General features: G+C 39.3%; 1 protein-coding gene and 1 long non-coding RNA gene across 2 annotated transcripts; both read right to left on the bottom strand.

Moving 5' to 3' along the window:
* Positions 1-292: 292 nt before the first annotated feature.
* Positions 293-4,511, bottom strand: mex3b (mex-3 RNA binding family member B). Its single transcript, XM_061043757.1, has 2 exons — positions 3,953-4,511; positions 293-2,857 (listed from the first exon to the last, which is right to left on the bottom strand). The coding sequence occupies exons 1-2, from the start codon at positions 4,155-4,157 to the stop codon at positions 1,536-1,538; spliced, it is 1,527 nt and encodes a 508-aa protein (XP_060899740.1). The 5' UTR covers positions 4,158-4,511; the 3' UTR covers positions 293-1,535.
* Positions 4,512-8,155: 3,644 nt separating this feature from the next.
* LOC132978544 (uncharacterized) lies at positions 8,156-10,137 on the bottom strand. The gene is made up of 2 exons (XR_009673939.1): positions 9,936-10,137; positions 8,156-9,701 (listed from the first exon to the last, which is right to left on the bottom strand). It is a non-coding gene; the product is annotated as an uncharacterized LOC132978544 (long non-coding RNA).
* Between the last annotated feature and the right edge of the window lie 3,606 nt (positions 10,138-13,743).

Raw genomic sequence — 13,743 nt, 5'->3', positions numbered from 1 at the left:
AATGACACCATGGCAAGTGGACATTAAATACTGACCCATAATGTCCTTCACTACACAAAAGAATCATGTTATGATCTTTGTACGAGTCTGTATAAGAACACATTTGTTGGACTGTCACAGTATACACTGTGATAATCCTGCCACCTCCAGGCTAACTTCAGGAAGTAAAAGAAAACTATTACACTATACCAATATGAACAGTTCTTAACAGACAACTGCCGCTCACATGGGTCTGCTGAGATCAGCAGCAGAACCCAACAAAACAGGTCATTAAAAACTCAAGAGGCAGACCTTCCTGAACATTCCATTTTTATTGGACTTATAAAGAAACACTTTAAAAAATGTGAAGTAGCACCATAAACAAAGTTTTACTTTAAATGTCAAAAAAATATAACTCTCCATACATTTCAAACCTTGTTTCAGCAAATATAATATTAAAATTTGATCATGAGGTGAAAGGCCCTTTATCATAAAATAAAATATACTTTGTTCTTAAACTTTGCTTAATAAAGTACATATACACTTAAGTAAACTTAACCAACATATACATAAACAAGTGATAAACAAACTTATTAAAATAGAAATACTAAAATTGTAGTGGCACAACAAAAGCCTGTAAATCCAACTAGAATCTAATTCATACAAATTTAAGAAAGCCCAAAATGCTTTCTTCATGTTCAACTCACAAATTTCACTCATTTCAATGTTTACAATAATATAGAATAAAATATGCTTTTTGTTACTGAATAAAAATATGCTGGGTGAATCAGTTTCAAAAGACATGTCTTGTCAAACCTTTAAAAACTCCATCGAGACAGAATATTGTCAAATGCAATCACATTTTGCAGAATTCGATTTCCTTCCACGGTCATGGGGTATTAAAATAATGCATTGCCATTATACCATACTAAAAAAAAATAGAAATATTTCATCCCAGCTACAAAAAGTTCACTGACCTTAAATTATATCTGTAAACAATTTTGCAATAAGAAATATAATCTTTCAAGTAAAAAAAAGATAATATAATACTTCAATCTGTATCAATTCCATTTAAAAGGTTCAAATTGCAGAAATTGATATATATGATACATAAATGTAGGATATGCTGTCGTCCTTCATGTGGTTTCTGATTTCTGGCTGCAGTATCTCTGTAGGTTCAATAGTCGTGTTTGCTGGAACCATCCATGTTTCCCAGCATGTCTTTCCTTTCACTTCTATTCCTGGGAAAAACAGGAAGGCTCGGCCTGCTAACAATCTAGTTTGTTCAGAGTACCTCCATCTTCAGCCCACAGTGTTGTCTTACAAATGTATTAGAACTATTGGTTACTATGCTGTTATATCTTAAACATGCACTTAGATGTTGAGAATAATTCCCCATCCATACAGGATATGATGAGAGCCAAAATAAGATGCCATCCTTTTCTTTACATGCGTACACCTATGAACAAAGCAAAGTGATGATTGGTTGAGCTTATTAAAGCAGTATGAAGAGTCTTTTGGTCTTACTTATGAAACAATTCAAGAGTGACATATTCTTATGACAATATACGTATAGCCTGAGTAACAGCGGCGTGGCAGACAGGACATTTGGCTTCACTCCTCTCACAGATACGGTTGGCACATTCCATACAGAAAAGATTGTGTCCACAAGGAACCAGGGCTGCGATGACCTCACTCTCAAAGCACACTGAACAATCACGACTGCCTTTTCGGCTGGTGCTGGATGATGTAGAGGAGGAAGAAGAGGAAGAGGAGGCAGAGGAGTCGAATGCAACGCCATGGAGATGAGAGCCTTGTGGGGAGGCAATAGCGATGGAGTAACCGATGAAACTGAGTGGGCCTCCTCCTGGATCACTGCGCACCCTTCGGGCAAGTGGGTGCTCAGTGGAGACTCTAGTGTGGCTGTGGATGGGGGGCGACATTCTTAGCTGTGGGGTACAACCATTAACCCCTAAACCATTGGTGGGGGTGTTGTCGGGAAACACAGCCGAGGTGGAAGATGGGGTGATGCCACATTCATAATGGGACCACAGGAGGGCTGTTGCTGTTTGTGAAGAGTCAAAAGTCTGATCACTGCAGTCAGGTGAAATCACTTCACTTCTGTAAACAAAAGAGTTGCTGATTGTGTTGCCATTGGTGATATTGTTGTTGTTTGAGGTGGTGTAGCTTAGGGCAGGGCTCGGAGGGCTGTAGTCGGTCATGCGAGAGCTGTTGTTACCAAAGTAAGAGTCAGTGGAGGCACTGCCTAGAGAGGAGGACGAGTCATTGCGGTAGTTAGAGAAGGGTTTACATACAGAGGTGGGCTTCATTCCATTGCTGGACTTAGACCACAGATTGGCATGCCCATGCAGATCAAAACCAACATCTGTCCCATTTGCATGGAAGTCATTGTCATCTTGGACCTCAATAAGTCCTCCAGTCCTCATGGCAATGTGGGCTTCAATCTCTTCACGTGCTCTATCAACATTCTCTGGCATCCCTGTGACCTCGAACACCGGCTCTTTGTCTCGACTGGGTGTGACTATGTAGGTATGGCTCTGCTGTTGAATGCGCTTGATGGTGGCACCTTTTGGGCCAACAACAAGTCCAACCACACGGTAGGGCACCCGAACCTGAATTGTGGTCTGTCCAGGCAGGTTTGGTGGTCCGGGGACTGGGGTGCCACTCTGGTTTGGGCTGGTGTTTTTGTTCCTAGAGGCTCTAATCATTGAGAAGTGCTCCGCAGCAGAGATGATTTCCCTCCTGGCCATAGCAACATCCTCCCTCCTGCCTGTCACCAAAAACATTGGCTCTTCACCTCGAACGGGGGTCTTGATGTAGGTGTTGGTCTTTGCTCGCAGGGCTTTGATCTTGCAACCTGAGGCATGGAAGCAGAAGGAACGTGAATGAATGTTCACATATTAAATCATCACTTTGGGTCTATTCAAAACAGCTGTTGTCTTCTCTCAAAATGCAATTGTCGTAAGTTGAGACCTCCATTTTGGAGAAGGAAAAATGTAAAGCATGAAAAACAGCAGGACATGAATCACACAAAAGAGAAATCACTTCTAGTTCGGTTTTAAACCTTTTTCACCCCAACTCTTGATTCTGATAGTAATAATATTTAATGATATATACATATATATAAAATGAAAGCATTATAACACCCACAGCACACACTTAACTCTTTACAATCAAAATGGGGATGAAGCATAAAAAGAACAATATAATAAGCATGACTGTTAAAGGATCCTTTAACGAAGAATTGAAGAGAGTTCAAATCCCTTAAACTCAGTTTACATAGTTAAATTCTTCATATGTAGGATACATGCTTTATGAGGATCACTATCATTCTATATTTAGGCCAGATGTGATCCACATTATTTAATTACTTGCTCATAACCTGAGAAAATGGCTGAGTGGTTGTGGTAGGCCTAAGTGATAGAATAGAACTTCTTTACAAAAGCAGGGGGTGAGAGCCAGCGGTTCCTTTGTTTTCATGTTGCAGCAGAAAGGTCTGTACAGCTATCCCCGCCTGTTTCATGTCATGAATTGAGATGGTTCATATTCAGAATGGCTTTGACATGGTGCATGTTCTCTACCTCTATTTTCCTTCTTTATTTGGTTTCATAGGCCATACAGACTTGTTCACATCAGATAATGTGAGCAACGCTTTTATTGCAGGGTGTATTATGATCCAAGCAACCACACTATTCTCCTATCGGTTTATGGTTATAGAAAAACAACAATGTATGACTGACAGAGTAGGCTTTAAATGTGTTGAATTCACGTTCGGCTTCTCTACACAAGACAAAATATTGTATGCCTTAATATTAAGCAGGTCGTAAGAAGCAGTGTGAGTGCGGCTTTAGAACAGCACTAGTGCTATCTGGACTGATATAGGGTCGTCCTCTACTGTTTACCTGCATGACATGAACACGAGTTAAAGTGTGAAGAATTGTAAAACACACACCCTGTCTGCCAACAATCTCCGCCACATGCTCGGAGCTGGGCACCGGGACGCACTCGGTCATGTTGACGCTCTTTCTCTGGGACTCCTGCTCGTCGAACAGGGGGTTCTCCTCCTCGGTGTTCAAGCCGAGCAGGGACAGCTGATCTAAGGCGATCTGCAGGGCTCCTCCCTGGACGCTGTTGTCCGTGAAGACAGAGCTGGGCATCTTTGCAGTGAGAAAGGATAAAGGCTAAAGGGAGGTGGGGAAAAAGAAAAGGGCTGATAAAGAAAGGGAGAGGTCAGTGCATATAAACCAGAGCAGCTGAGAGGGGAGAGAAAACCCCGTTGTCCACAGGAGCTCCAAAAAAACATACACTCCTTTGTTTCCCGACAGAAAATGAAATGACAGAAAAAGTGGCCGTGCCGGACTTTTCCGTGTCGCACGGGATAAAAAACCGCTGTTAGATAGTTATTCTATTTCTTCCAGACAAAAGGCCCCTCCCCGGCTCACTTCCTTCACATTTTCTGTTGCTTCTGTCTGAGTCCTTGCAGTGCCAGACTGTGATATGTTCGGGTGACGTCACCGCCTGGGTAGGGAAGATGCAATGCAGCGAGGTCATTTGCATATCCGAGAGCTGATTGGCTGACGCTGGGTCTGCTTTGGCAGTCCCGCGATCTCATTCTTTGTATGTCGTTTTTGCAGTTTGATTTGAATTCAAACACTTATAGACACTCTAGAAAAAGAGATGTTTTCCTTTGTGTTGATCTTTTGAACTGTGCAGCCTACTTAAATGCTGTTTGTGACAACACGGGGAGAACACAGGTAGGCTAAATATAAAACCTAATCATCAGTGGAAAATCACCAGTTGCCTTATCCACATCAAAATAATGTGTCTGAAACCAGCAACTTAACAATAGACAAAATATTAGCTTGGGGATAAACCCTTTGGTGTATTGTATTATGCCAGCATGTGTAATTAAAGTGGTGTTTCCACACAGTTAGAGGTTCCCCAACATAAAATAATAAATCCAGAGTTAATATTTAACTCACTTAAGCACAGAACATTACGACTATGAAAAAGTGTACTGCCCCTTTGATACAGATGTGTGCACATTTTTTATACATGAGAGCATGTAGGCTCAATATTGTAAAAAAAAAAAAAAAAAAAACTACTATTTTATTCATGTTCACCCTTTAGTAGTATTGTCTATTACAAATATCTAATTGTAATTGTTATATTAAAGAGTGACTCCATAAGCACTGATGCATTGGCTGAACAAGAGAATGAATGCTTTGGAAAAGTTATATGGTCTTGCTTGAAATATTTTTTGAAATTCTTTTGTAAAATTTTCATTACCATAATGTCCAGTGATTTAATAACTATTATCATCATATTGAATTTTAATTTGACATTTCGACCTCTGAAAATGTTTATTGATTCAATGATGTTCTGGATAATACTTTGCATTACTTATTTTATGCAGTCATGTTTTAGTGTGTGCCACAACAGCACAAACACTGAGGTTGAAATTGTGGCAAACCTTCCAGCCTGTATGAAATAATGTTTGAAAAAGACATTTAGTACACTTCTGACCCTGCAGTGGTGATGGCATTTGTGGCCTGTCTAAGACCAGAGAGTCAGAATGATTGGGCAGGGTGGGGGTGTAATAGAGTGGATTGTGTGTGTGAATGGGATGAAACACAAAGGAGATTTCATGCCAATTCAAAGCTGTTGAGAACAGAAGCATTGCTTCGTCATCTCACCCCAGGAGCACAAAGCCAATGCAAATGAGAAACGGCTCTAAGGAAGTGATGGAATTGGACCATCAGGTCTTATCTGCCAGCAAACCCCCAACATCTTTTTCAATAACAATATGCTTTGTTGCCTGTTGTGTGCCCCACAGCCGGTCCCAGTTTTGAAAAAAGTTTTATAAAACTGATTGAACAAAAAACAAAAAAAACAACAACAACTGTTTTCACCAAAGAATCCATGTTTCATGACAGCCCCATATAATACTGTTTATCTCTGTTGTACTTTTGAAACCAAAAATCAGTGATTAGGCAGTTTCTACGAGTAACACTGAAATATTAGAGCTTTGGCTCTTTTACACCAGCTGACTGTGACCCACTTGTATATATTATTATTATTATATTTGAGCAGTAATAACTGCAGTAATAAGTTCAGAGAAAGACTGCCATGTCATTGTTGTCCCATACTGTCTGTTGCTTGTTCTTGTCTGATTCAAGGGTAAATACCTTTTGGACCTAATGTCCATTAAATGTTGTTCATTTTCTGTGACTGAAGATAAAATGTTAACTGCAATGTTTTTTCTGTTGACTGTTGGAATCGCACGTTTGCATTTTTCTCAACATAATCCAACGTTTCTGGCAGCCCCTTTTACACAAATTGGCTCATACTCTGTTACTAGCCTTTTACACAGCCAGTTCAAGACCCATCTGACTCATTCCTTATGCTTTTAAAACTCTGGTTGGCTTTACCACCACATCTTTTGGTGTATTTGTCAGGCTAGTAATTCCATCTGGACTGAATAGGAGCCATCTTTAGACCCATTACCCAGGTTTTAGTAATACCTCCCTGTCCTACTCAAGGACCGTTTATTGCAGCTAGTGCATCCTATTCAAAAGTAATAATTCCACGTAAGTAAAACGATAGCTTCCTTGATTTCCCAGATCAGATTGGCAAAGAGGAAATTACATACAACTGAAGAAGTTTTAAATATCTGGGGCATGTTAGACTATTTCCAGTTCACTGCTCCACCCATGATAGGGTTTGATAAAATATGTCTATTTAATTGAATTGAAAGACTTTCAGTGGTATTGCACAGGCCCACAGTGTGGCCCAGTGCTCTATCTTAAGCCGAGATAGACACCGTTTGCCGCTTCATTGCTGATGTTTGTTGTTTGGTATTAGGCGTGAGCCAGCTGCTTAGAGGCGATTACCCGCATGCCTTTTAATGAGAGGAAGAAAAGCTTAGCCTTGTCTAACCCAGAGAGCAACGGAGACAGACAGGGCTTAGTGATTGCTCTGCCAGCACTGTAGCTGCAGGGCTGCAGACAGGGTCAGTCAACAGCAGGTCACAGGATACAGAGAACCTGTCTGCACACTGCTCTGCTACACTCTGACCTCATAAAGCCCACACAACAACATAAATACTACACAGTTATCTTGCTGCATCAAAGGGTATTACAGGGTTTACATAGTGGGAAAGTGAGCCCGTGAAAAAACGTAAAATCTGCTGCCTCACACCCCTTCATCTTTGTCACACCTTTAAAAAAAGATTGTATTTCATATTCTAAACATTTTATTTACATTTATAAATAAAAAATTTTTCATTTTTTTAAAAACATTTAAAAAAAAAGATTTTAAACATCTTCATTTTTTACAAGTTATTTGACCATTATCTTTTTTAAATTCCTATTTCATTTATGCTCTGCCCTGTAATGGGCTTTGCTATTGGTTTAACCTTTGAGATTCTGACTCGGCACCCTGAGAGTTTTTATCTACTCACGGCCAGTCCCTATAAAACCCCCATACATTTCTCCTCTCCCATTTTCACTCAGCCATCCTGATGACTATTTCACTCTAAGAATTTAACCACCATCCACTGTCGTAAAAGATTAAAACCAAAACTGCTCTGAGTAGTCAGAAGGCTAGAAAAGTGCTATACAAGCCCAAGTCCATTTACCATCAGCCACTTGCCCTTAAACTGGCTTTTCTAAGCCAACCATAACCAATTTTGTGCCCTAGGCAAAATTTCAGTTGGTGGCCCTTGTATTGTTGCCAATTGAACCATCAATCACAATATTCATACACTTAAAGAAAACTTGCATACAGCTTCATTTTTTTTTTACAGATTTTCTTTATTTTAAAATAAAAAATACCCTAGAACAAACATAAATAAAATGGATAACCCTAATATGTATCATAGAATTAGTATAAAATGAAATAAAAATAATAATATTGTAACACAACATACAATATCAAACAACCCAGGGCAAGGAGCAGTAGTGGTCACAGATTTTCGCTTTACTGGATTCATTCAAATTCTTACACTTTTAAAAAGCTTATATGGTATATTTTCTCTTCAACGCAGAAACCTCAGCATAGTTTTTCAGCTTAGCCAAAACGTTTTCCAAAACCTTACAACCTTACCAACACCATGCACAAATATCTATTTTTGAGGACTTCTTGCACAAAATGCATGGTTACTCTTTGACATAAGTACTCAAAAGGCAAGTGCTTGAAACTATTAGGCTAATTACAACAAATGGGAAACAAACATTTTTAATTGACTATGTTGTTAGCTAAATAAGTACACAAAGATGTCAATAAAAACACAAGTAGGTCTTATACAACAGAATTCACAAAAAAAAAGTGTTATTCAGGCCCGAGGATGCACAGAGTACGAGGACCCTCTTGAAACCCAAGAGGGTCCGAGGAGATGAATGAAATAAACGCTGTTTTTGTCTGTTAAACAGGCATTATTTTGAAAAATGGGATGAAATTGGTGGACTTCATGTTGGGTTTTGACAATGGGTGCAAGAGGATTTTATGTAGGGCCTGATATGCATAAAAAATATCAAGCATGTAGGTGAAGAAAACCCCTACGGGGAGGTCTTTTTGAATGTTTGAAGGGGGCGCCACTGAGCCATTTAGCCACGCCCACTTAACCAATATGGAACGTTATACTTTCCCTCTGGGATAATGTGTATGAAGTTTTGTGAGTGTACGACAATGTGAAGCCCTGAAAATACTACTTCCTGTTTGATGGCGACGACGCATTCGTATGGCAACCACGTTGGACGTAGACATTTGAGCTTTAAACTGAGGGGGATATGATGAACTGTGTAGGAATGGCTAGTGCTAATTCAGAAGCAGGTAAAGAAAATTCCACATGGCTATCTGCCACACCGGGGGTAAATGTTTATATCCAACAGTCTGAAAACTATGCTGAGAATTAAGCACGCGTGATGTAGCTGCAGCTACTTTCCCCTGCTCCTCTGCTCCCTACGTGGAAGAGCATCACAGGGGCACGCTGACACACACCAACATACATAAGTGAATGGCAGCCATCATGCGTACCTGTTTACATTAAGGGCCTGATTTACTAAGCTCCCAAGTGAAGAGTACTAAATTGCGTGTTCACTCCAAAAAATGCACGTTTGTTGGTGTGCAATTTGCAGGTGATCTATTATGAAAATGTGCGTGAATGACACCTGGTACAAACCTTGTGGAGGCGGTACTATTTAAGTTAGGTTCTTGTGTGTTCTACTGGTTTACGTCATGGAGAGTTTGGACGGAAAGCAGGATGACTGCAAGCGCAAAATAGGTATCAGTGGATGAGGCAAATAAACATACAGTATTTTGGAGTTATAGCAGATAAATCTGAATATTACAAAAAGAAAATTTGGTTTATAAGAAAACCTCGGCATTAAAGAGGGCCTCTCTTTTCTTCCCTCCACCTTTTGAATGAATTGTCAAACATTGCGCAGGAGGTGCGAGTTGTGTCCTTCTGTGGCACGGGCGCTCAGGTGCAACACTCGGGCCATTGTTGCACACCAGACAGCTTGCCAAAAGGAACGAAGATGAGGGTACAAGCAGTGGTGAAGTCCCTGTTCCGCCCTCGTTAAAGAGTCCCCTTCCTCAACTAGACAGACAGATAACTCCTTCCACATTCCGTAGTCAATAAATGTTGATTTATTTGAGTGCCACCGTTATTCATTGACAGAATGCAAAATGGAGTAAAACTGTAATAAGAAACAATCAGTTATCATACACATGATCAATAAACATATCTGTGTGGTATAACTTGTCAATGTCAATCAAATTAACAGTATGTGACTGAAAATATATCTGACCGAAAACTATCACTTAGCGAACAAGGTATACTGCAGAACACAAAAATCATGGTCTAACATAGCCATCTGCATAAAATGAAAGCATGGTTGCAAAAACAAACATCTTAATCACACTTTACTCACAGACAATGATTCTACAGTTCCTTCCTAGTCCAGGATGGATTTAGATCCTTCAAAAGGCTAGTGTCGACAACGTGGTCTTATCAATGAATGAGAAAACCAAAATGGCCTCCTACAGTGAGCCATGAGGTCCAAAAAACACAACAACAAATGTAGCACCCCTAGTGGCTGCAAGGTGAACTACAGCTCCTTGCTTAGGCCAGAACAGTCCTCCAATTCAAGTGTCCTACAGAGTAGCAGAAGGGGGCTTTAGAGGGAGGAGATGAGCGCATTATGGTGAGAGGGTACCGGAGGGGACGAGCTGGGGGATGTAACAAGTATTGTTATTTGGTTATTGTTTCAGCACGGACCTTTTAGACTGCGACACAGGTTAAGGACTGCTGGCTAGGTTTGCCATGTTGTATGAGTTGTGTGTGCAAGGTGCTAAATAATAAAACACTGTAAGCAGCTGGAATTGCTTATCCGTCCATTCTGTATAGTGTTAAGACAGATCAGAATGAAACAGGGGAGAGAAACCAGAGAAAAAGGAAATCCCCAGTTAAAAATGTAATGTTGCTGAAAACAGGGAAATAGGACGGCATAAATGACAATGTTTAAATTCTTTAGAATGCAGAGGCTGTGAATGTTCAGTTTTGTTTAGCTATAATAGGCAACAAATAGCCTGTAGTTTAATCATGGTGTTTCTCTTCCTTAACGATTATTGAATCAAAATAAAAAATAAATGCATGCCATTTATTTTTCTGTCATTCGAAACATGTTTCCACTTGTGGGGAAAAACGCGATCTTTATGCCTTTTTTTATTGTACATATATCTCCTCTTAACTACAATCACAGCAGTCTGTTGTGTGTAACACTGGTCTCCTGGATTAGTACGTTCCTTTCAGAGGTGTTAAATTCAGACCTAGTCATAATCACCTCAGTTTTTGTCAGGCTTGTTAAATCGCAACGCGTGTACTAACTTAACTTGTTTACATTTTCTCCTCCCAGTATTTTGCACGCCATAGCAGAAACGCCCTATATTGAATATTCATTAAGGCAAACATACTAAATGGACAATGTGTGTTGTTTTGCTCATATGAAAGATTCAATCCTCACTGCACACCGTAAGTAGATCAGATCATTTTAGATCATTTTTTGCTGGTGGTATCAAGTTTACACATGTTTTAAGACCATAGTTTAAGACACTCAAACCTTTAGTAAATCAGGCCATATATATATATATACATATATATATATGTATATATATATATGTATATATATATATACATATATATATATATTGCACATATATGTGCAAAACTGATCAGTACGGATCGATTCAAGAACGCACGTGATCTGGTCAAATGGTCTTCTCCGTTCACTTTCACTGCGTGTTCATTTATTAACAATCCGTTACTTAAACCGAACGTAACATTATCCTTCAGCTTGCTGTAGTATGCAAACGTCTCCACACAGACTCTGTTAAACAGTGCTGTGTTATAAACACTGGCAATATAGTGCACGCTACATGCATGCTCCACTTTTCACTTGCAACAAACGCTGCAGGAGCAGCCAGTAACACACACACGTCCAAAAATGAGCAGTATGCATAGGTTGTGTTCAAGTTTGTCAAACATAAACCGAGAAAAGCTTATTATTGTGGATTAACGCAAATGTATTCACGGATATACTTTTGTTTACAATGTGTAATGTTGTAATGCAGGGGATGTTCCAGAAGGGAGCAGGGGGGCTTGGGCACTACTACATTTAAAACATTTTTTTCATCTACATGTAAACTTGGCTGGCAAAATTTAATTTCAGACCCTGGTTGTATAAGTAATCACCATTACTTAGTGTATTAATTTCTAGTTATGTAAAACTGCTCTTTATTCTTTCAGTATGATTGTTATTGCCATTCGATTTTATCATTATCTCAAAACTGTGTTGAAGTATACATATCTAATCTTAATATATTAGCTCTTTGCTACACCACTCCAAACCTGACTATTGCATCATGACATCAAATACTCTATAAATATCTATTTAAGCTAAATGTCAAAAGCGGGAGAGTCAAAAATAAGTAGTTATTCATTTTTTCTCTTTTTGCATTTCTATTATTATTATCATTTGTCAATGTATACATTTTCTACAACCGTTTGTTTAACTAATGACACATCTCCAAACACACATGAAGGACCAATATTTTTTTCACACATGCAGCATCCCACCACTCTAACTGTCTATAGAAGGGTTCAAACTCTTTTCCAGGAAATTTTCAGTGATGATCGAGCTGGTGTGACAGTCTGTGATCGTGCCATACACTAATATGCTCACTCTGTGGCAGTCTAAATTGAAAGACTTGCAGTTTATGGCTATAATTAATCAATGAAATCATCTCTTACATGCTTAAAAATTATGGCAAATTAATTATAGAATAATGCAACCATACCTACAGATGAACAGCACTTCAGTTATTAGTGTACTAAATAGAACTGAATGACAAAAATGTCTGAGGCCACAAATGTTCATTTTAAGTAACTCAAAATATACCTGTTGTATCATGGATATTCATCCTGCAATGTGGTCAATATAAAACAAAGCATGTCACATTCAAATAAACATTTTCCTCATCGAGTTAAGTACAGTCACCTGACCCTCTCCTGCAGGTTTTCCAGAGTTTTTAAAAGAGCTTCCATCTCTTCCCTTTTATCTGCAAAACATTTGTGATAGGCATTTGATTTTGACAGTAATGGGAAGTCCTGTTTTTTCTCTGTCCTGGCTGCCATTTCGTCTGCCTCTTTCTGCATCGTCTCAATCCTTTGCAGTATTCTTTGCTTTTTTACTTTACTTTTATATCTGCATTGTAAGAATTTAAGACATATAGAGAGCATTAAGAGAAAATTAAAGCACAGAGGAAAAACAGACAAATGGACAAAAACAAAACACACAAATTACTAACACACTAAGGGGGTGTTCACACTTGACTTCTTTTTTCAACTGCCAGCGCCTTTTTTACATACAAGCCTATGGGAAATGGAAAAAGTATGACGCCTTTTTAAAAAGCGGATGCCTTTTTCAGTTGAATTATTTCAACTTTTCAGAGAAGCGCTGGGTGACGTCAAGTGCCTTTCTGATAGCTGACCAATCAGGACGAGTAGTAACCTACGTCCCTAGTTACCTGTGCCCAAAAACGGCAAACTTCCACCAGATATGTGTGTATTGCGTGTCCGCTCTGGTCCGTTATGGGACCGTGCATCCTCATCCGTCAACACCCACCGGCTGCGTTCTCAGTCTGTAGCACGGAGAGCACAGGTGGACAGCTGGAGTACGGAGACAAAGGAATTTCCGTGGTAATTTAACAGATTCACTCGCGACAGCACGAGATAATACGATGTTCGTGGTGTAAAACTCAATACAAACCTTATAAACACAAACAAACACACAAACGGTCGTTTTTCTGAACCGTCGAAACGGAGGGTTATATTCTGAAAATAAACGAGATAAATGGGAGTTGGGTAGACCATATTGTAAAGATAATTGTTCAAAAGACTTCAAACACGTCCATATTTACTTCGACCTTTAAAGGCCCAATTTACAAAGGTCTGATCAATTTTGTTTGGAGGAAAGTCTGGGTCCGATGTGTTAGGTCTTCATATATTTTCAGATTCTGGCAAACTTCTCTCCATACCTTGAGTATAGCAACTACCCATCTATTAAGTTTTCAATGTATGTTGTATATGTTTATATTTTAAGAAAGGCAAGATGGTTAATGGGATATCTCCGCAACTCTCTCCATATTATATGGGGCCTGCTTGCATCCACACTTTAATAT

Source organism: Labrus mixtus, chromosome 1 (genome assembly GCF_963584025.1).
Source record: "Labrus mixtus chromosome 1, fLabMix1.1, whole genome shotgun sequence".
In the NCBI taxonomy this organism is placed as follows: Eukaryota; Metazoa; Chordata; class Actinopteri; order Labriformes; family Labridae; genus Labrus; species Labrus mixtus.
Note: the sequence above shows the minus strand (reverse complement) of the source record. Positions and strands in the feature narration are given on the sequence as shown.

Excerpts from the sequence above, each read along its gene's own strand:
- mex3b (XM_061043757.1), bottom strand. The coding sequence starts at position 4,157 with ATGCCCAGCTCTGTCTTCACGGACAACAGCGTCCAGGGAGGAGCCCTG. Across the intron at positions 2,858-3,952 it reads GGAGATTGTTGGCAGACAGG|GTTGCAAGATCAAAGCCCTG; the intron begins GTGTGTGTTTTA and ends TCCATGCCTCAG.